We start from the raw sequence: 22592 nt of genomic DNA, 5'->3' as shown, positions 1-22592 counted from the left end.
GCCTGCACCTCACTAAACAGGCGAATGAACTGTACCAAATTAGGGACAGTTTGCTGTTGTCCTTGGCTCGATGGGGGAATTTCTGGACAGGCTGGTGGTCCAAACTCTGCACAATGCGGCACTTGAGTGACGTCCGGCACACTTTCCAGGGTCACATAAACGTCACCTTGGATGTCATGTGCCTCCATATGCTCTGTGTGCCCAATACTGGATTCTTTGAAAATAAAACATGAATGTCCATTATCTGGACAAAAGCAGTTACATGTGCTTTTCATTACATGCAAATGATTAATAGCATGCCACCCCCCAACATACACACACACACACACACACACAAAATGTGTACAAAAATGTGAAATGTTTGATATTAATATATTTTTCATGTGTAAAAAACATTCACCAAAAAACCCCCAGATCTTTTACAAATGCTCAGACTTCAGTTTGCATTTACATGCTGCAGGATTATTGTTTAACATTTGCACCATTATACAGTACTCGCAAGCCTGAGGTTGTAACACAGGTCTGTCTGTGTCCCAAACATTTATCCTTGCAATTAATTTCATGGGAATTAGCTGCTTAAATTCCTCTGCATAGAAGGTGTATGTAATAATTTGGGCCGGACCACCACCATTCCTTGCAGCTGCACACCTCCCCTCTGACATTTTCTCCATCACTCATCGTTCAATATCGGAGATGCCAAGAAATAAATAAATAAATAAAGGGCGCAATACTAATCTTAAATATGTAAAAAATATATAAAAATATGTAAAAAGTATATATAAAAGAAAAATGAATAAATGAATCAGGACACATATAATGTTTATAGCTTTTTTGCAAAATTGCGTTGCTGGAGCCAACTTATAAACAATAACAGAAAAAAACGGGTTTACTTACCCTACATGTCCCTACCGTACATGTCCTTCTGCGTATGCACAGAATCGTTCCTCTTTCTAACCTCTTACCACTCGCTAATTGGCCACCCATTCTTTGGCAGCACTATAACTAGCACCTTCTCACCTCTCCTATGTGCTGGTTCTTTCAGTCAGTTACATGTCTTTGTAGGACATGGCTTCCAGTCTCTCCAGTACCTCCTGTGTATCGGTTCACAGTCTATTGTATCCTGCTCCTCATCTCCACTGTCTAGTGGTAAACGTTCAGCAGACCATACCTACTGTATCCAGTAGTTCCTGTGTATCGGACTGCAGACTACAGTATTACATCCTGCTCCTCACATTGTCTAGTGGTGAACGTTCAGCAGACCATTATCTCCTGTATCCAGTACCTCCTCCATACCTCCTGTGTATCAGTCCTCAGACTATTGCATCCTGCTTGTCATCTCCACTGTCTAGTGGTAAACGTTCAATGGCCATTACCTCCTGTTTCCTGTACCTCCTGTGTATTGATCCACAGATGTATGCCATCTCCACTCTCTAGTGGTAACGCTCAGCAGACCACTGCACCCTGTTTCCAGTATCACCTGTGTATAGGTCCGTAGACTCTTGCACCTTGCGCGCTATCTCCACTGTCTAGTAGTAACGTTCCGGAGACCATCGCATCTGGTGACCAGTTACTGACTGATTGCTTTGTTCCACTCTCTTACTGTGCTACTGTGCTATCTCTAGATATCTCTCAGCTATCCTATTCTCCCCGATCTCGATGGGTACTACCCTAGAGGGCCGCGACCTGCAGTGCAGAAGTCGCAAAGTCCAAATCTCCTTGCGGGGATCCCTGGCGAAAACCATCTGCATTGTTAGACTCCGCACCTCTAGGGGCAGTAGTACCAATCCCAACAGATCAAAAAAGATCCAACTGTGGACCATGACAAGCGCACAGTTTTGGGAAAAAATAAAGCGCACATTGCGCCCAGACTTTGTCTTGCTAACAGAAGAGCCTGCCTCTTCCTCCTGCTCCTCCTCACCTCCTAGCTCCTCTCTCTCCTCCTCCCCACTCTCCCTAGTCTCCTCACTTCTCCTTCCTCTCAATATCCTGACAGACATACACAAAGGGGAAAGACAAAACAACAAATACACTCACAAACGGTAAAAACAGTAAACACCAAAAAACAACACTCACCAAAAATATTAAATAATCAACACACAGATAATAAGACAAGGGCAACTAAACAAAATATTACTAAAAAAAACCAAAAAACACAAACCTCACCTTCCACACTCCTTAACACAAACTAAACTCTCTCCTGAAACCCTTATCAACTCAAATAAGGAAGTATCTTGCTTTTTATAATGTTAGTGAGATCAAAATCGCGCGAGTTGTGAGTGTAAAACTTGTAACCAATCAGAAATGAGAATTGGTTTGAAAATATCAATTTTCAGCTAAACACAGGTGAGTTTAAATCACGAGAGATTAACAGTGATTTGGTATTTCAGACTAAAAATTGCTACTTAATACATATGGTAACTTGGGGACTCAAATCAATGGTTATCTCTGCAGCGAAAATCGCAACTTGCTACATTTACCCCTAAATCTGTATCAGAAGCTTATGTATAGTGAAACATTATGGGTTATTTTCTGAAGCAGTTGTGAGGGAGCTAGCATGAATGTTAACGTACATGATATCAGTACAATATCTGATTATCATATTGATATGACTCAAGAGAAAACAGGCAAATAGGAAATATCTATATTCATAATATATTTAAAAAATAATAGTAGAGGAACTGTCTCTGAAAGAGTCCCATATATATCTATTAGCCTTAGATTGTTTTGTAAATTAAATAATACATATATATCTACTTGTGACAAATAATGACACAATAAAAACTCATCAATTCCAAGTTAAAATACACAATTTCCCCATCAATAAGGGAGAATTATGAACTGATAAAGGAATGAAATGGTGATAACATCTGATAAATATACGCTGTGCAAAGGGGCAGATAGCCTTTTACACTTCACAAAATGATGCCAGTTTTACACCTGCTCCAAACTGGCAAACTTTGGCATGGTACCTATTTTGCACCTCCATATAGCTATTTGACTGTTTTAGAAGCTACTTTTCAAGTACACCCCAAGGCTAAACTGAGCAATATTTTAGGAGAAAAAACCCACAAAAAAAATTATTTTTATAAGTGTTATTACTAAACTGGTAGGAGGTTAATACTTCTAGTTTGAAGAACGGTCTTCTGACAGCAAAGAGTAGGCCTGCACCTTGTATGATCCAGGCACTCCGTTGTAAACCCAAGGAATTTTGTGGTGCGCAGTGAGGGCCTCATATAGAATTAAGATAAAATCTACCTAAATATGCACCTGGACAAGCCATGTTACAATTCAAGGGGTGCAAATCCAATGTATTTATTGTTATTTATCATATTTGCATACAGGGAATATATTGGAATGCAGCACAAAAATAAGGGACAGCTTTACTTTAATACTGCAATTTAGAGTTGAACTAGGATACGCCCCCCTGCAACTTTAAATCTTGTTACACATTTTAAATTGATTGATTTGAAATTCAAAATGTGACTAGGAGTGTGTGGTTTTGGAGTATTTTTTCGGTATATAGATTGTTAATTAAATATCCCTTTTACCAACTTCATTGATACTAGTGTAACGGGGTGGATGGTTGGCACCCCAGAAGTAGTGTAGGGAAGGATTCTACAGGCCTGGTGGTATGGTAGAGACGCAAAGGTCCCTCCAGTAGCGTTGAAATAAAACAATGAACACAGGGCTAAAACTGCATAAACTCATGGGTTTATTCTCTTCGCTTGTGGTATAAGGCTTTACTACAGCAGCAGATAAGTAGCGGTAGTATAGGGAAGTAATACCACAGTACCATCAACATGCAATGTTATTCAACATCTCACAAAATAAATAACATTTTAGGAATCTTGGCTCAATAATATGAAAACAAATATCAAAACATCCTATAAGTTACTGAATAAACATATCCCACTTAAAATTTAGCCAGTGTGCTTCAGTGAAATTGATTTCACTGGATAAATACTTTAGGAGACAACTGGTTGCTACAAGTTAATGAGACCATTACACTAATTGCTGCAGCAGCAGATAATATAGACCAATCAACATAAATGAAAATAACAGAAAAAACACTGATAAATGATGGCGCTCCTAAAATCTGCTGCCCAGTACACACAAAATTGAAGAGGATCCACTCTCTTCTAAAATAATCTATATAAGAAAGAACAAATTTGTACATACATCTAGCGCATGTTTTTGTAGAACATCAGAAATGAATACACTTCACTCAGTCTGGGCATTTCAGACAAATCTTGAAATTTTCAAATTTTTCACTAGAACTCAAAATAAAACACAACATAGTGTAATATGTCACACATATTTCTATAATAGTTCCCAAAGTTGTAGAGAAGAAATTGTATTGCTGCACGGTGTTAAATATAAACTTTTGATGTAATATAGACAAACTCTTGTGACAAATGATTTCTCTCTCTAGGTCCCTTGCATACTGCGTCAGCTTGCAGGTAACATTAAATGCAGCAGATTTGGCTGGAATAAAGTCTCCCTTCAGACAGCAGTATAACCTCTCAATAGCAATATTACAGTCCCGATCTGAGGTTTTAATCACACAATTTGTTGACTCATTTGTTTCAGTAACTTGGACATAGCAAAGGAAAATACATCATAATCTTATCTGTCTTCATAAGAGTCCTCCTGACATCTGATAGGCACTGGCAAGCTATGACTTTTCCTATTTCTTCAAAGATGTTTCCTTTCAGGCTGGCTTTTAAGTCTTAAAACTTTAGCTGCAAAAATCCCTCAGGACAAAGCAATAGCATACAGTGATTTTTATGGTAAGATCCTCCGTTATCACAGGCAGCCTTCATAGCCCACCAAAACATCCATTAGTCTCTAACAGTCCATTTTTGGCTCCTCCCTTTTTCCCCAAAAATCTCTTGGAACCTTCTAGTTCATTCATTGCCGTTTGCCTACTCCAAAATGTCCGATACAATTTGCATTAAACTTCCCAGAGGAATTCTATGGAATTATTGTTTTCTGAATGAGTGGATACAGTTATATACCTGTGATTTTCAGGGTATTACACTAGCATAGTTAGATCATTGAACAATGGTAGGTGCAACTTTTTCTTAAATTTCTTATTGTATTACTACCATATAAAAAAACAATGTTTAACACAATCATTTAGTCTTGCTTATAAAAACCCCAGAAATGGACTTGTATCCTAAAGTAGAATTAATAGGTTCACTAATATATTACATGCAATAGCAGAGTGTGAAGCTCTCTGCCTTGTATAATACAGTTTTAATGTTGTCACAATATCTGTGTACACAGAGGCCTTGCCTGTTCTTTCTCCTGCAGCAAGACGCAATATGCAATTTCCTCCCATGTGATTGTGGTCAGTTTACTCACTAACAGTTATGTTGATAAAAAAAAAAAGCTGTTAACAGAATAGAAAGCAAATTGTACTGTATGTGTGTATATGTTTATAATAAGGATTAAGAGGAAGAGTCACTAATTGCTGCATGTGTTTATTACTTTGGCTTGAGATTGCCTTTCCAGCACTCTACTGAAGAGAATTATTGTACTGTCATCATGGCCAAGGAACTGGGTGGATTCTCAACTGTCTGCAAGCATACAGATTATTTCTTTAAGGTACTTGTGATTGGAGAGATAGGGGTTGGCAAAACTTGTATCATCAAACGTTACGTACAACATCTGTTCACTGAGCACTACAGAGCTACAATAGGCATGGATTATGCTCTAAAAATTATAAACTGGGACAGTGGTACATTGATCAGACTGCAACTGTGGGACATTGCAGGTAAGACTTTAATTAAATGTAACAACTGTCTTAATTCATATCAAAGCTTATGGAATCCCCCATCCACAGGAGCAAAGAGTACCTGGTCAAAGAGCACATCCCATAACTGATCTTGTGATCTCACTTCCTACCCTGGGATGCTCCCTTTGGCCATGTACATTAGACTGCAGCTGATTCCCCCTTTACATCTGCAGTATATGAAATGTTTATATTCTTATAGTACTTTAGGCCATACTTGCCAACTCTCCCGGAATGTTCAGGAGACTCCCGAATTCTGGGTGGGTCTCACGGACTCCCAGGAGAGTATGACAGTCTCCCGCATCTGAAGTGGGCAGAATGAAATCCAAAATTCCGTGATTCACCGGGAATCTCGGCATTTGGCCCCGGCTCCCTCTGTAAAATGACGAGTTTGCGTCATTACGTTACGGGGGTACTTTTCACGCTGGATTTCAGCTCATGGCTCAGGGAGCTGTGAGCTGAAATCCGGCCAGTATTACCGTAATAACAGTAATAGTTTTTCCGCAGCAGAAACCGCCAATAATTAAATATGCAAAGAGAGTTCAGCGCTGCTGATCATGTGAGTAATGTTTGTGATTATTGATCTCAGTGTTTGCAACATCTTCTGAGCAGATTTTTAAATCTGTTTTCCTTTCTGGAATGTGACATGAAAAATGTACTAAAATAATACTCGTCTGAACAAGCCCTACTGGGTTAGAGACATAAGGACAGTTTGAGTCAGGTGGTGTAAAAGTAGTGAATCTGAGAATTATTATTTGGGGACAGGGAGAGCAGAGGATTCTTTAAAGATTTTACACATAATATTTGAAAAAAATAAAGGGGGTACAAAAAAATAGAAAGAAATAAAAAATATTGAACCAACTGGATCAGGAGTAAAACATGTAGAGATGAGCAGAAACAAAAAAACTAAATAGAGAACAAGCTTACCACCCACACGGTGGGTACTACAGTGAATGTTTCTTAGGGACAAGTGGTCACAAGTGCATTGACTGATGAGACAAAACTGACTGTTTAACTGCTACTGTGACTGCATCGCAGGAGATGCCAGTGACATAGTTCTTCCTCTTCTTTCTTCAACTTGTTCCCATTATTCCAGCAGAAATTGTGTTTAAATAGCTCTCAGTGGGCTCTGGGAGTGTGTGTTGTCTTCCCCTGTTTACACTGTAACCAAGGCAGCTGCCTCCCCTACTTATACCTCAGACTGGCCCTGGGTGCAGCGCAGGAAGTGTCATGGAGGCTTGCATGAGAATAGGGGTTAGACAATAGAAGAGCAGTAAGTAACTTTGCATATTTACACAAATGTATAAACTAAATTCTAGAGAAATGGCTGCGGAGCCGCTGCCACAAGTTGGACTAGCCCCATAGCTGGAGCAAGAGCTATGGCAGAAATGGAAGCTTACATCCACAGCCGTTGAGCTTGCTATGGCCATGGTTGCGTGCACTCGAGCTTGGCACGTCCCTACTGTATACTGACCTCCCGAGAACACCCTATCCCCACCAAGGACACCACTCTAAGTCACAGCCTCTAGAAACAGCCCTTTCCATACGTTATTGCATGGAAAAGGGCTGATTTACCATCCGTATCTGTCGGTCCTGAGCATGCACAGAGTGATTTTGCGCACCATGCGCTCAAAACCATGCCGTAATGAATCAGGCCCCTCATGTTTAATCTGGTTGTTCTATTATAGAGTTTATATAACTGCATAGTGTAACATATATCTGTTTTTATTTATATATTTATGCTGCTAGTGCTTAAAGAGTGAGCATGAATCTTGGATTATATATATACTGTATAATGCAGTCAGGTAGGTAATGTTCTCCCGACATCCGCCAAATATATATATTGCCACTAGTATAGGACAAATTATTATGTTAAACGGTATAATACCTGCTCTGATTTACAATATATTTTGCATAGGGTTTTCATGGGAGTATTTTTGTTTATTTGTTGATGACAGTGTGTACAAGTTATCACATTTATATTTAAAAGTATGTGTTTTTTATGTCTGAAAGCCACCCGTGCCCAAAAAGGAATGCAGAAGCTATTGAGGGAATAGACTCTATGATTGGGGATAAGTGAATGCCCACCACGGCTAGGACAACTTAAAGTTTTGGGCACAGGGAGGCTGATGTCATGTGATTTTTTACTTTTACACTACTAAGGAAAATATAGACCCATTGGGAGACAGTGAATGAGACCACAGTAAGAACGATCTATCTATCTATCCCTTAAAAATGTTGCGCCGCCGTGATGCGGTGCAAATTTTTTTTGCATGCTCGACTATAAGGGGGGCCCCATGAATTTGTTGTAACGGGGCCCTGAATTCCTCTTGGCAGCCCTACTCATGGTGTGCTTGCCCTGTCTACTTTTATGCTGGCCACGCCTACAGTTAATATGATCCCTCCTATACCAGGCCACTTTATTATTGTTTTCCAGGGCCACTTCAAGTTCCCATTCCAGCCCTAGATGCAAAGCATATCAGCCTCTCCGAATGTGGGCATGCATCTATCTATAACCAAGGCATTTGCAATTACTTAACCACTGAAGACAAACCAAAAGCACTGAAGACAATAGTAGATTGAAAGAGTCTCTATAAATATTAGCAAATACAATATGTTTATATCATGTGCCACCAATCTGTTTTACTGTCTTGCGCTGTAATGAATTTCATAGAGGTATAATATAAATATCCACTAGAGAATACACTAGCTTATAAATAATTGAAACCAGTGTTAAGTATTACCAGGTCACTGGGTTCAGAAGACAGGGGTTGTAAATCTATGAACCAACAGATGTATATTCTATTTGTGATCCTATTAATTTCAGTGCTGTAGTTAAAACATATTTCCTGCTTGCTCTTTTATGCAACTTAAAATAGTACAGTGCTAGACAACTTTGTGTGACGATTAATCTATATCAGTGATGATCCCTGAAGAGGGATACATATATATTTAAATTTCATAACTATGGGCAGAATAGTATGATAAAAATTATGTCATACAATAGTGTCTATGGAATTTGCCATGAAATATGAGTGTCACCTCCATCCAGCCAGTGCCCTATTAAGACCCTATGGGGTCACAGACAAGATACTAACCACCCCACACCCCAAATTAATGCTGCCAAAATGCCTTTCCAATGACATTTCCCTGCATCTTTCCACTGTACCATTTTCTTTGTTTAACCTTGTTGATCTTCTCATTCCAAAAGAGAACTGCACTTCCACCAACTCAGCAGTCCCCAGCTTTTGTGGACCTACAAACATCAATATACAGCCAACAAATGGTTGGTATAATGTAGGGATGTGCACCGGCGACTTTTGAGGTCTCGTGTTTTGTGTTTTGGATCCGGATTTTCGTTATTTTTGAGGTTCGGATTTGTCTCGCAAAACACTTGACGAAAGGTCTCGGTTCGGATTTAAGGTATTGGATTCGGATTTTTTTTGAAAAAAACATAAAAAGTTTAAAAATCAAGTTTTTGGGCTTATTTTCACTCCTAGGCTATTATTAACCTCAATAACATTCAATAACAAGCATTTCCACTAATTTACAGTGTATTCTGAACACCTCACAATATAGTTATTAGTCCAAAACGTTGCAACAAGGTATCTTTCTGGACTGCGTAGAGGAGTGGGTCACCACAATATATATTAAAAACCCTGAACTTTTATGATTCGCACCAATAATTGTACCTGGACTGCGTAGAGGAGTGGGTCACCACAATATATTAAAAACCCTGAACTTTTATGAATCGCACCAATAAATGTACCTGGACTGCGTAGAGGAGTGGGTCACCACAATATATATAATAAGAAAACCATCAACTGGTTTGATTCGCACCAATAAATGTACCTGGACTGCGTAGAGGAGTGGGTCACCACAATATATTAAAAACCCTGAACTTTTATGAATCGCACCAATAAATGTACCTGGACTGCGTAGAGGAGTGGGTCACCACAATATATATAATAAGAAAACCATCAACTTGTTTGATTCGCACCAATAAATGTACCTGGACTGCGTAGAGGAGTGGGTCACCACAATATCTTAAAAACCCTGAACTTTTATGAATCGCACCAATAAATGTACCTGGACTGCGTAGAGGAGTGGGTCACCACAATATATATAATAAGAAAACCATCAACTTGTTTGATTCGCACCAATAAATGTACCTGGACTGCGTAGAGGAGTGGGTCACCACAATATATTAAAAACCCTGAACTTTTATGAATCGCACCAATAAATGTACCTGGACTGCGTAGAGGAGTGGGTCACCACAATATATATAATAAGAAAACCATCAACTGGTTTGATTCGCACCAATAAATGTACCTGGACTGCGTAGAGGAGTGGGTCACCACAATATATTAAAAACCCTGAACTTTTATGAATCGCACCAATAAATGTACCTGGACTGCGTAGAGGAGTGGGTCACCACAATATATATAATAAGAAAACCATCAACTTGTTTGATTCGCACCAATAAATGTACCTGGACTGCGTAGAGGAGTGGGTCACCACAATATCTTAAAAACCCTGAACTTTTATGAATCGCACCAATAAATGTACCTGGACTGCGTAGAGGAGTGGGTCACCACAATATATATAATAAGAAAACCATCAACTTGTTTGATTCGCACCAATAAATGTACCTGGACTGCGTAGAGGAGTGGGTCACCACAATATCTTAAAAACCCTGAACTTTTATGAATCGCACCAATAAATGTACCTGGACTGCGTAGAGGAGTGGGTCACCACAATATATATAATAAGAAAACCATCAACTTGTTTGATTCGCACCAATAAATGTACCTGGACTGCGTAGAGGAGTGGGTCACCACAATATATTAAAAACCCTGAACTTTTATGAATCGCACCAATAAATGTACCTGGACTGCGTAGAGGAGTGGGTCACCACAATATCTTAAAAACCCTGAACTTTTATGAATCGCACCAATAAATGTACCTGGACTGCGTAGAGGAGTGGGTCACCACAATATATATAATAAGAAAACCATCAACTTGTTTGATTCGCACCAATAAATGTACCTGGACTGCGTAGAGGAGTGGGTCACCACAATATATATAATAAGAAAACCATCAACTTGTTTGATTCGCACCAATAAATGTACCTGGACTGCGTAGAGGAGTGGGCACTGGGCACCACAATAAAATATATAAAAAACCTTCAACAGGTCTGCATTACACTACACATACGGCTGCTCCTCCATCCTCTCCATCATATACATGTTGGAGTTTTAGCATGTGACAACCTCTTGTTTTTGATAATGTCAGTGCATTTTGAATATTTTTCAATTTGCCCCACACCACTGAATGTACTTTATCTATGATACGCATCTATCTATCTTGACTGCGTAGTGTGGTGGCCCCGGTACACAATTTGGTACCGGGGCCACAATAAAATAAATACACCCTCCACGTGTCAGAATTCCACCAAACAAGTATCTGGACTGCGTAGTGGGGTGGCCCCGGTACCCAACTTGATACCGGGGCCACAATACCTCCTCCAAACATGCTACAGACAATTCGTCATTGAGATCCCATTAAGTATGTTAAAGACAGACAGGGTCCAAGTGTTATTAGTTGACTTTGTAAAGAAAAAAACTGTCCCTGTTGCACATAGTCGTGCAATGAAGACTTACTTTTTCATTTAAAGGCACGATCTTTCAAGTGTAGTGTTTGTAAGTCTAAGTCATATTATACTTTTGGTAAAATTGGTTTTTTTGGTTCCTCTTTATGTTAATTAATTAGTAATAGAATTAAAGTAGGAAATAGAATTAAATAGAATTAAAGTAGGAAATAGAGTGGTATAGAGTTGTAGTGTGGTATAGATAGAGTGGTCCACACAATATAATAATAAAACCCTCAACTGGTCTGAATTCCACCAAACAAGTATCTTGACTGCGTAGTGTGGTGGCCCCGGTACACAATTTGGTACCGAGGCCACAATATAATTAAAAAACCCTCCACGTGTCGGAATTCCACCAAACAAGTATCTGGACTGCATAGTGGGGTGGCCCCGGTACCCAATTTGATACCGGGGCCACAATACCTCCTCAAAACATGCTCCAGACAATTCGTCATTGACAGACCCCAGACAGACAGGGTCGTAGTGTTACTGTTTGACTTTGTAAACCCAAAAAAATGTCCCTGTTGCACTTGCACATAGTCGTGCAATCAAGACTGACTTTTTCATTTAAAGGCACGATCTTTCAAGTGTCAGAAAGAGAGAGAAGACACAGGAGAGGAGAGTTGTAGCTGGGGACCTGGGGTGGAAGCTCCCAGGCTCCCCCAGCATTGCCTGGAAGTCTGAGCGTGGTGACTGAGCCAGGGCAAGGAATGTGTGCCCTGGATGAGGGGGAGAACTCCATGCCACTATAGTGAACCCAAGAGAGAGGGGGACACTGCACATGGAAGAGGCCCTGGAGTGAGGGCTGCTACAAGAGGCATGGTAGCTGTAGTGTCAGATCCTGAGGCTGAGAGTACACAGAGTGACGTGTCAGAGCACAGGAGACATTATCCCCGCAGAGGAGGGATGAGCTGCAGTTGAGAGGTCTGCTGTTGAAATAGGACATGCACACTTTAACAAACCAATCATTTCAGCGACAGGGCCTACCAAACAACTTTGACTGAAATGATTGGTTTGTTTGGGCCCCCACACCAAAAAAGCTATTCATCTCTCCCTGTACAGACTAAACAGGCTCTACTGAGGCAAGATGTCGTCCTCATCCTCAACCTCTGATTCCTCTCCCCCTACAGTGTCTACTTCCTCCTCATCACACATTATCAATTCGTCCCCGCTGGACTCCACAACCACAGGTCCCTCTGTAGTATCTGGAGGGCAGTGCTGTACTTCATTGAGGAATTGATTATTCATTTTTATAAACATCATTTTTTCAACGTTGTGAGGAAGCAACCTCCTTCGCCGCTCACTGACCAGGTTCCCCGCTGCACTAAAAACTCTTTCCGAGTACACACTGGAGGGGGGACAACTCAGGTAAAATAGAGCCAGTTTGTACAGGGGCTTCCAAACTGCCTTTTTTTCCTGCCAGTAACAATATGGACTGTCTGACATGTCTACTTGGATGGTGTCAGCAAAGTAATCATCCACAATTTTTTCTATTGTGACAGCATCCAATGCAGCGAGAGTAGACATGTCTGCAATGGTTGGCAGGTCCTTCAGTCCGGACCAGATGTTATCAGCATCCCCGCCAGTGCCTCTTTTGGGAAAACTGAGCTTTTTCCTCGCAGCCATAGATGTGGAAGAAAATGAGGGTGGAGCTGTTGGCATGTCACGGTCCTCTTCAGAGGACAATCTCCTGACCAGCAGGTCTTTGCACCGCTGTAGATTTGTGTCCGCCGGAAACAGAGACACAACATACGCTTTAAACCGAGGATCGAGCACGGTGGCCAGAATGTATTCCTCTGACTTTAAAAGAGTGACCACCCTCGGATCCTGGCAAAGCGTACGAAGGGCTACATCCACAAGAGCTACATGCTTGCTGTAATCGCAATGGCTTACCAGCTCCTCCCTCACTTTCTCCAGCTGCTTCTGCAACAGCCTGATCAGGGGAATGACCTGACTCAAGCTGGCAGTGTCGGAACTGACTTCTCGTGTGGCAAGTTCAAATGGCTGCAGAACCTTGCACAACACGGAAATCAGTCTCCACTGCGCTTGACTCAGGCGCATCCCCACTCCTTTGCCTATGTCGTAGGTGGCTGTGTAGGCCTGAATGGCCTTTTGCTGCTCCTCCATCCTCTGCAGCATATAGAGGGTGGAGTTCCAGCGCGTCACAACCTCTTGTTTGAGGTGATGGCAGGGCAGGTTCAAGCTTTTCTGATGTGCCTCTAGTCTGCGGTAGGCACTGGCTGAATGCCGAAAGTGTCCAGCAATTTTGCGGGCCACCGCAAGCATCTCCTGCACACCCCTGTCACTCTTGAGGTAATGCTGCACCACCAAATTAATGGTGTGGGCAAAACATGGGACGTGCTGGAAATTGCCCATATTTAATGCCCGCACAATGTTACTGGCATTGTCTGACACCACAAATCCCCATGAGAGTCTAAGTGGGGTAAGCCACTGGGAGATAATTTCCCTCATTTTCTCTAATATGTTGGCAGCGTTGTGCCTCTTATTAAAGCCTGTAATGCACAATGTTGCCTGCCTTTGCATGAGCAGCCATTTTGTAGATGCTGCTACTGATGCAGCTGTTGCTGTTGCTGCGGAAGGGGATGCATCTACCCAGTGGGCTGTCACAGTCATATAGTCCTTCGTTTGCCCAGAACCACTTGTCCACATGTCCGTGGTTAAGTGGACAGTGGGTACAACCGCATTTTTAAGAGCACTGAGGACACTTGATCGTACTTCTCTGTACATTTTTGGTATCGCCTGCCTAGTGAAGTGGAATCTCGAGGGGATTTGGTACCGGGGACACAATACCTCCATCAACCCTCTAAATCCCACTCCACTGATGGCGGACACCGGGCGCACGTCTAACACCAACATTGCAGTTACAGCCGCAGTTATACGCTTTGCAATAGGGTGACTACTATCGTATTTGGTGGTCATGGCAAACGACTGTTGGACGGTCAATTGTTTGGTGAAAGACTTAGCGGTCTTACGACTTCCCCTCTGGGAAGATGACCGACTAACAGCAGCAACAGCAGCAGTGGCAGTAGTAGGCGTACCGCTGCAGGATTCCTCGGATGAATCCCGTATTGAGGAGGACTCAGTCTGGCTGGTGACTTGGGCTGCAGGACTGAATCTGATGGAGATTGTGGAGGAAGTTGACGAGGAGGGTGTTGCTGGTGTGTATCCAACTGGACCACGGGATTTAGGTGTCCCTGTACCGATGAGGGTCCTAGCCCCAGTTCCTGAACTAACCACTGAACTATGAAGGTTATTCAGGTGACGTATAAGGGAGGATGTTCCTAGGTGGGCAAGATCCTTACCCCTGCTTATTTGAGCTTTACATAAGCTACATATTGCCATACATTGGTTGTCTGGATTTGGATAAAAATAACTCCAGACCGAAGAGGTGCATTTTTTGGTCTTCTGACCAGGCATGACGATGGGCTTTTTCATCCCATGGACATCAGCTGTTTCCCCCCCTGGTGCCTCATTTACAATAACCACATCACCATCCTCATCATCAAGTTCCTCCACAGCGCCAGCTACATCATCAATAGCCTCCTCCCGAGCCACCTCTTCCCGTACAGTGATGGGAAGGTCAGGCTTGACAACCACCAACACGCTTGGACTCGCCTTGGGGATTTGTGATAATTTCTCTTTAGAAGGCAGAGTTGTTTGCTGTTTTGTTGCTGACAGCATAACTCTCTTCAATTTTTTGTAGGGGGGGGGAGGAGGAGGAGGGCTAAGATCCGTGGGTGAAGCTGAACCACTAGTCATGAACACGGGCCAGGGCCTAAGCCGTTCCTTGCCACTCCGTGTCGTAAATGGCATATTGGCAACTTTACGTTTCTCCTCAGATGATTTTAAGTTTCTCTTTTTGCTACTTTTTCTTAACTTGGGCTTTTTGGATTTTACATGCCCGGTACTACGAGATTGGGCATCGGGCTTGGAAGACGACGTTGATGGCATTTCATCGTCTATGTCATGACTAGTGGCAGCAGCTTCAGCATTAGGAGGAAGTGGGTCTTGATCTTTCCCTACTTTATCCTCCAAATTTTTGGTCTCCATTATATGTAGCACAAGATACTGCAGAATGTGTGAACTTGGTAATATTGCAGTACCAATGGACTTATAATGCTGGATTGGTTTTGCAAATTTGGTTATAATTATTATATATATTTTTTTTTTTTAAATTTTTTATTTTTTTTTACTTTTTTTTTATTTTTTACAAACTTGGGAATAATGGGGAAATAACTATGCCCTTAGAAGCACAGAGCACAGGACACAGCACCACTGGACTGAACAGGACACGGCACAGGACCCAGCAGCACTACGGAACTCAGCAGGACAGAGCACAGGACACAGCACCACTGGACTGATACTGCAGAATGTGTAAACTTTGTAATATTGCAGTACCACTGGACTTTTACTGCTGAATGTGTGAACTTGGTAATATTGCAGTACCAATGGGCTTATACTGCAGGATTGGTTGTGAAAATTTTGTGGTAATTAAAAAATATTAAAGTAGTTTTTGGTATTTTATAAAAAAAACTTTTTTTTATTTTTTTAAACACAGGGGAATATTGGGGAAATAACTATGCCCTTAGAAGCACAGAGCACAGGACACAGCACCACTGGACTGAACAGGACACAGCACAGGACCCAGCAGCACCACTGACCTCAGAAGGACAGAGCACAGCACACAGCACCACTGGACTGATACTGCAGAACACAGCACAGCACAGCACAGCACAGCACTAAACAGCACAGCACTAAACAGCACAGAACTAAACAGCACAGAACTAAACAGCACAGAGGACCACCTAACACACCCTCCCTCTACCCTGATCAATGCCCGAGTGAAGATGGCGGCGACTAGCGGGGAATTTATAGGATCCGAGTATCGCGAGATCCGACAACGGGATTATGAGTCAGAGCCTCAGTTTCACTTTTGAATTTGGCGCCAATACCCGGATCTGTCTCGGATCCGACTCGGATCCGCAACGTTCGGGTGGGCTCGGATTTCAGAAATCCGAGCGCGCTCATCCCTAGTATAATGTTGCATAGTACTGGTCTGCTACAAGTGCAACTCTCTCTCGTTCCTGGGGTGCTGGAACAGCGTGCCTGGTCACTATGGTCACTCTGGTCTAAGGTGTTCTGACTACTTAGATGACAATGGATTGATGCAGGCTCATCTCAATGTGACTGTGAATCTCTCAGCTCCAGTCAGGTTGAGCACCAAAGGTCAGAGGAGCAAGTGCTGAGCCTTTATTGGAGGAGCTCACCACTAAGACAGTGAAGTGCATTATATAAAGCTTTATCGTTTGCGTGTCAAATAGCATACCTACCATCAGTATACAAGGTATATATTAAAGTGTGCAATATAAATAGTATACAGTTTAAACGGGGAAATTCCCATTTTAATAAATTAGTAAAAATAATTCATATAGATATAGAAATAAAAAATTGTGTAAAACGCAAACAAACTTATGTAATTGTTAAGCCCATTTGTATTGGTAAGTGATGTCCTCCAAATAACAGGTGTAAAATAAGGAAAATGATGTCCAAATGATTATAGTAAATAGACTTCCATTGCACCATACCCATATATAATTTCAAAATTCACTCAACCCAGAGTCCCTTACTCAATGAAGTAGATTTAATAAAACTTCAAACAAGGAAAAGTGGAGCTGTTACCCATAGCAACCAATCAGATTCTAGTTAGCATTTTCTATAGGGTACTAACTAGATAAAGGATAGCTAGAATCTGATTGGTTGCTCTGGGCAACACCTGTACTTTTCCTTTTTAGAAGTTTTAGTAAATCAACCCCCAAGTCTCCCTCAAAACTATATTCTGTTAGACTCTCCATGTTGACGGTTTTCATACTTAAAAAGAATGACATAAATCATGTAAGATTTAGTATTAATTGGAGTCAGGGCCACTATCAGGGGAGTATTGGGGATACAGGTGTAAAGGGCCTGGACTGACTAGAGGGCCCTTCCTGACCTGTCTTCCCCCCTTTCATTTTTACTTTTATCCTGCAATGCGGTTCTTTCCAGTCACTGGTATTTTAAGAGCACAACATGCAGTGTCCTCCACACACAAATCAGGTCAACCCATGCACCAGTCTACTTCCCAAGTACCTTTTATGTAACAACTGGAGGTACGGGCATCCGCCACTAACCTTATCGTTAGTCTGATAAAGATGATTGTCTATTTTTATTGTTTATTACATGTCAAATATAAAAATAAATAAGAGGTTAATACACTATATTGCAGTGTTTTCCCTTGTTTATATCTCTTTATGTTCATCTGCATTAAATTTGTTTGAGACCGTTGGATCACAGCAGACGAACATTTATAACAAACAAACAAAACTGGCTTAAGCATTCATTCCGGTTAGTGTAATTACAACAGAGTTTGGTGCAATAGGTCACTCCTGGGGGTAAATGTATTAAAGTACAATTTCTGCAAATCAACGATATTCGGCGACTCTGCAGGCAAAATTTAAAACGGAAATGTTTATTTAAAGGAAAAAAATTCCTTTACACACATTGTCATTTTAAATTTTGCCTGAAGAGTTGCCAAATATTGGTGATTTGCAGAAATTGGACCTTAACACAATTATCCACTGATGTTTAAATTTGTGGAGTGTATATTTAGGATCTTTTTCTGGCTGCAGTTATACTACAAATGAAAATCCCACGTATTAAAGCATTACTGCACTATATTATTGTTCCTTTTTTTTGCACTGTCAATAAATGAAAGGACTGCACTTCACAAGGACATCAGGCTACAGGAATATAAAGATAAGCTCCATAAACATACTGGTAGATTTATTGGCTGCTAACAAATTGACCCTAGTCCAGCGGTTCCCAAAGTGTGCGCCGCGGCTCCCAGGGGTGCCGCGGCGCTGTCACAGGGGTGCCGCGGGAAAGTCAGGAAAAAGCAAAACATAAACTCACCAATCCGCGCAGCGCCGGGACCCAGCAAACTCCTTTCTCACGCAGCTTGTCACTATAGCGACAAGCTGCGTGAGAGAGAGGGAGAATGCTGAGTCCCAGCGCCGCGCAGATTGGTGAGTTTATGTTTTGCTTTGTTTTCTTCTTTCTTTCCCGCGGCAGAGGGGACCGAGTGAGAGGGAGCATGGCAGAGGAGAGGGGACAGCGTGACAGATGAGAGGGGACAGCGTGACAGACGAGAGGGGACAGCGTGACAGACGAGAGGGGACAGCGTGACAGAGGCCAGAGGAGGGGACAGCGTGACAGAGGAGAGGGGACAGCGTGACAGAGGCCAGAGGAGGGGACAGCGTGACAGAGGAGAGGGGACAGCGTGACAGAGGCCACAGGAGGTGACAGCGTGACAGAGGCCAGAGGAGAGGGGACAGCGTGACAGACAGTGACGGATCGAGACTATTGATATACCCGGGGCGATTTTAGGGGGGGGGATTTAGGCCCCGCCCCCTTTCTGATTTCTAAGGCTGCCGGCGGCTGCACACTATGTGCAGGTCCGCTCGGTAGTGACAGTGTGCTGCCCCACTGCTCTGGTTGTGTTTAAAACACAATCAGAGCAGCCGGGCAGCATACTATCACTGCCGAACGGACCTGCACAGTGTGCAGCTGTCGGCAGCAAGCCCCTGCTAGGGGGGGCGATCGCCCCGATCGCCCCCCCCCTGGATCCGCCACTGGTGACAGAGGCCAGAGGAGAGGGGACAGCGTGACAGAGGAGAGGGGGCAGCGTGACAGTGGCAGAGGAGGGGGACAGTGTGGCAGCGTGACAGAGGAGAGGGGGCAGCGTGACAGAGGCCAGAGGAGGGGACAGCGTGATAGAGGGAGAGGAGAGGGCCAGAGGAGGGGACAGCGTGACAGAGGGAGAGGAGGGGGACAGAGGCCAGAGGAGGGGACAGAGGGCAGAGTGAGAGGGAGCGTGACAGAGGGCAGAGGAGGGGGGCAGCGTTAGAAGGGGCAGAGTGACTGGATGCAGAGGGGGCATTTTTGCATACAACTAAATAAGTATTTCAGTCCTGACCTAAATACTTATTAAATTTTTTTGATCCAACCACTTCTAAAACAGGACTGCTCAATAATTATTTTGGAGGGGTGCCTTTAAAAAATTATGGAGACTCTAAGGGTGCCACGAACTGCAAAAGTGTTTGTAAGTGTGTGTAAGTGTGTGTGTGTGTGTGTGTTAGGGAATTTAGACTGTAAGCCCCAATGGGGCAGGGACTGATGTGAGTGAGTTCTCTGTACAGCGCTGCGGAATTAGTGGCACTATATAAAAAAATGGTAATAATAATAATAAGCTGGATGAATCTAAAGTGAATGTGCTAAATCGACTTTACACTTTACTGCATTTGAATGAACATAATTTCTCCTGCAGTGTTCTTCCCAGCACCTATTTCCAGGGTGTTCCGTCCGGCTGTTATTACTTGCTACCCTCCTCTTGGAGCCAACAGAATCCTATTATAATAGAATAAACCATTGTTTCTTCTATTAGAACAGGCAGTATGTGAGCATTACAGTCAGCAGTGTGTGTTAGACCACTGACCACCAGTCTGACCAGTCCTGGCAGGTGTGTGCCATAACCTCCAACATTTTTTTATATTATTATAACGTATTACAACTGCCCACACCTGGCTGCTTTTCAATGCAACCAGCTGGCAAAATTTTATGGTGAAAACTCTGTCCTGTGTATATGAACTTGAAAGCACTACGTTTATACTATTTAAATTAATTGTGTCATTATTCCACACTAATTTGGTAGTTGGATTCCAGTAGGTTTTGGCTGCATTCTTTGGAGCGCCTATTTGAGTATGTTGTCACACGGTTTTGGCCATGCACTAATCTATTTCCCCAATATAAAAGAAGTTCAAAGGGGGAAAATGTCACCTCCAATCCAAAATAAAAATAGTACAAATAAATAATTTAAATATAAAAACATAGAAGACTAAAAAAGATTGTTGTCATCCATGTGCTGGAATTTTGGAGCAAGTGTGATGTGGCTTGCCAAATTAATTTTTGGAGGGGTTGTAGAGGGGGCCTGCCTGTTTTATTTGCATTGAGCCCTAAAAGTTCTGATGGGAGCCCTGGGTGGAGTGTTAAGATAAAATCTGGGGGTAAATGTATCAAGCTGAGAGTTTTCTGGTGGGTTTGAAAAACCAATCAGATTCTAGCTATCATTTATTTAGTACATTCTACAAAATGACAGCTAGAATCAGATTGGTTGCTATAGGCAACAACTCCACTTTTCAAACCCGCCGGAAAACTCTCAGCTTGATACATTTACCCCCTGATGTGCTCTGCTGTAGGCTAATACCAATTGCCTGTTTTAAATAGGCAGAGGTTAGATTGATGCCCTTCTCCTCTATGAACTTATCATTTTGAGACAAGTAAGTGGTATTAGGAAACAGGAGACAGATGCCAAAGGCTCCAGGGACCCTGAAACAATAAAAAATGACCAATCCACGCTCATAATAAACTGAACAAGAATGTATAGAGTTATCTATTAGAAAATGATCTGTAGTTGTGTATAACACCTCTGAAGACAAACAAAAACGAATACTTATGGAACAGTATAAACAATGATTCTGTGTGTGAATCCAGAAATCTCTTGAATGTCACAAAATCCCAGTAAATTATTGTTCCATTTGGTAAGGATACAGTCTGTGTTGGACTACTCCACAATGAGAATCATATAATAACCAGAGATGGGCGGGCTCGATTCCACAAGAACCGAACCCACCCGAACTTTGGGTATCCGAGTACCGAGCCGAGTAGGCTCGGTACTCTCCCGCCCGCTCGGAATCCAAATCGAGGCCGAACGTCATTTTGACATCGTCGGATCTCGGTTCTCGCGATACTTGAAGATTATAAATACACGCCTCCACAGCAATCCATCGCCATTTCCCCAGTGCTTTTGGGGTGTCCCCCATATTTGTGCATAAATATTTCTGGCTGTCAAAATAACTGTCTGTCAGCAGTATCTACCAAATAATTTTTAGCACTCCCCAGTGCTTTTGGGGTGTCCCCCATAATTGTGCATAAATATTTCTGGCTGTCAAAATTACTATCTGTCAGCAGTATCTACCAAATAATTTTTAGCACTCCCCAGTGCTTTTGGGGTGTCCCCCATAATTGTGCATAAATATTTCTGGCTGTCAAAATTACTATCTGTCAGCAGTATCTACCAAATAATTTTTAGCACTCCCCAGTGCTTTGGGGGTGTCCCCCATAATTGTGCATAAATATTTCTGCCTGTCAAAATTACTATCTGTCAGCAGTATCTACCAAATAATTTTTAGCACTACAAGTGCTTTGGGCTGAGAATGGATTCAAAGCAGTCCACATATGAGCAGAATGAGCAACCAGGTTCTGTCACCAGTCCTGATGTTAGTGTTCCCAGTACGTCATCTGGGCAAGGCGATGTCAAACTACACAGTGTTTCGAAATCAGTCTAAAAAACAAAAACATTTTTTTTTTACTGTGTTGAAGCGTAAAAGAAGTGTTACTTAGCAAAAGTTAAGTGCCGATAAAAAAAAATTGCCAACATGCCATTCTACACACGCAGTGGCAAAGAGAGAATGAGGCCTTCGCCTTTCTCTATTAGTGGCAGATCCAAAAATGTTACCGAGCCTACAAGTGGTGCACAACTACTGTTACGCGTCAAAGCCGAGCTGCAAGATAACAGTAAGGCATTAGAGGATAATGTTTGCTCTGAATCAGAAATGACACCAATCCCTGTGGAGAGTCCATCCAACAGTGGGATGCCTAATCGTGAGCATTCTGTTAGTGTACACATAAAGAGGGGCCCTTTCAGCAGTTTTGCTTATGTGTGACTGAACAGCCCGAGTGTAGCCTGTGATACACAAATTGAGGATGCCACTTTGGAATTAGAAGAGGATGATGGGGAGATTTGTGTAGGCGACGAGGGTGCTAATGATGATGTTGATGATTATGATACAGACAGATACCAAATTGCCTTTCTCAATTTCTATTTATATTCTAGATTATATAACGGCTGAATAGTCTCTATTTTACTCCTAGTGGAGAGGGGATCTGATGCAGACAGATACCAAACTGCCTTTGTCCATTTCTTTGTATATTCTAGTTCTACAGTCTATGCAGGCTGCTTTTTTTTCTATT

General features: G+C 42.2%; 1 protein-coding gene across 1 annotated transcript in view; it reads left to right on the top strand.

Moving 5' to 3' along the window:
- Positions 1-5493: 5493 nt before the first annotated feature.
- Positions 5494-22592, top strand: part of RAB32 (RAB32, member RAS oncogene family) — a 49541-nt gene continuing 32442 nt past the window's right edge. The window contains exon 1 of the mRNA XM_075203595.1: positions 5494-5779. Coding sequence (XP_075059696.1) covers positions 5551-5779 — 229 coding nt within the window. The 5' untranslated portion in view covers positions 5494-5550. The remainder of the gene's footprint in view (positions 5780-22592) is intronic.

The sequence above is a fragment of the Mixophyes fleayi genome, chromosome 3, assembly GCF_038048845.1.
Source record: "Mixophyes fleayi isolate aMixFle1 chromosome 3, aMixFle1.hap1, whole genome shotgun sequence".
Lineage (NCBI taxonomy): Eukaryota > Metazoa > Chordata > Amphibia > Anura > Limnodynastidae > Mixophyes > Mixophyes fleayi.
The sequence above is the reverse complement of the archived record's forward strand: the minus strand, read 5'-3'. Positions and strand labels throughout refer to the sequence as shown.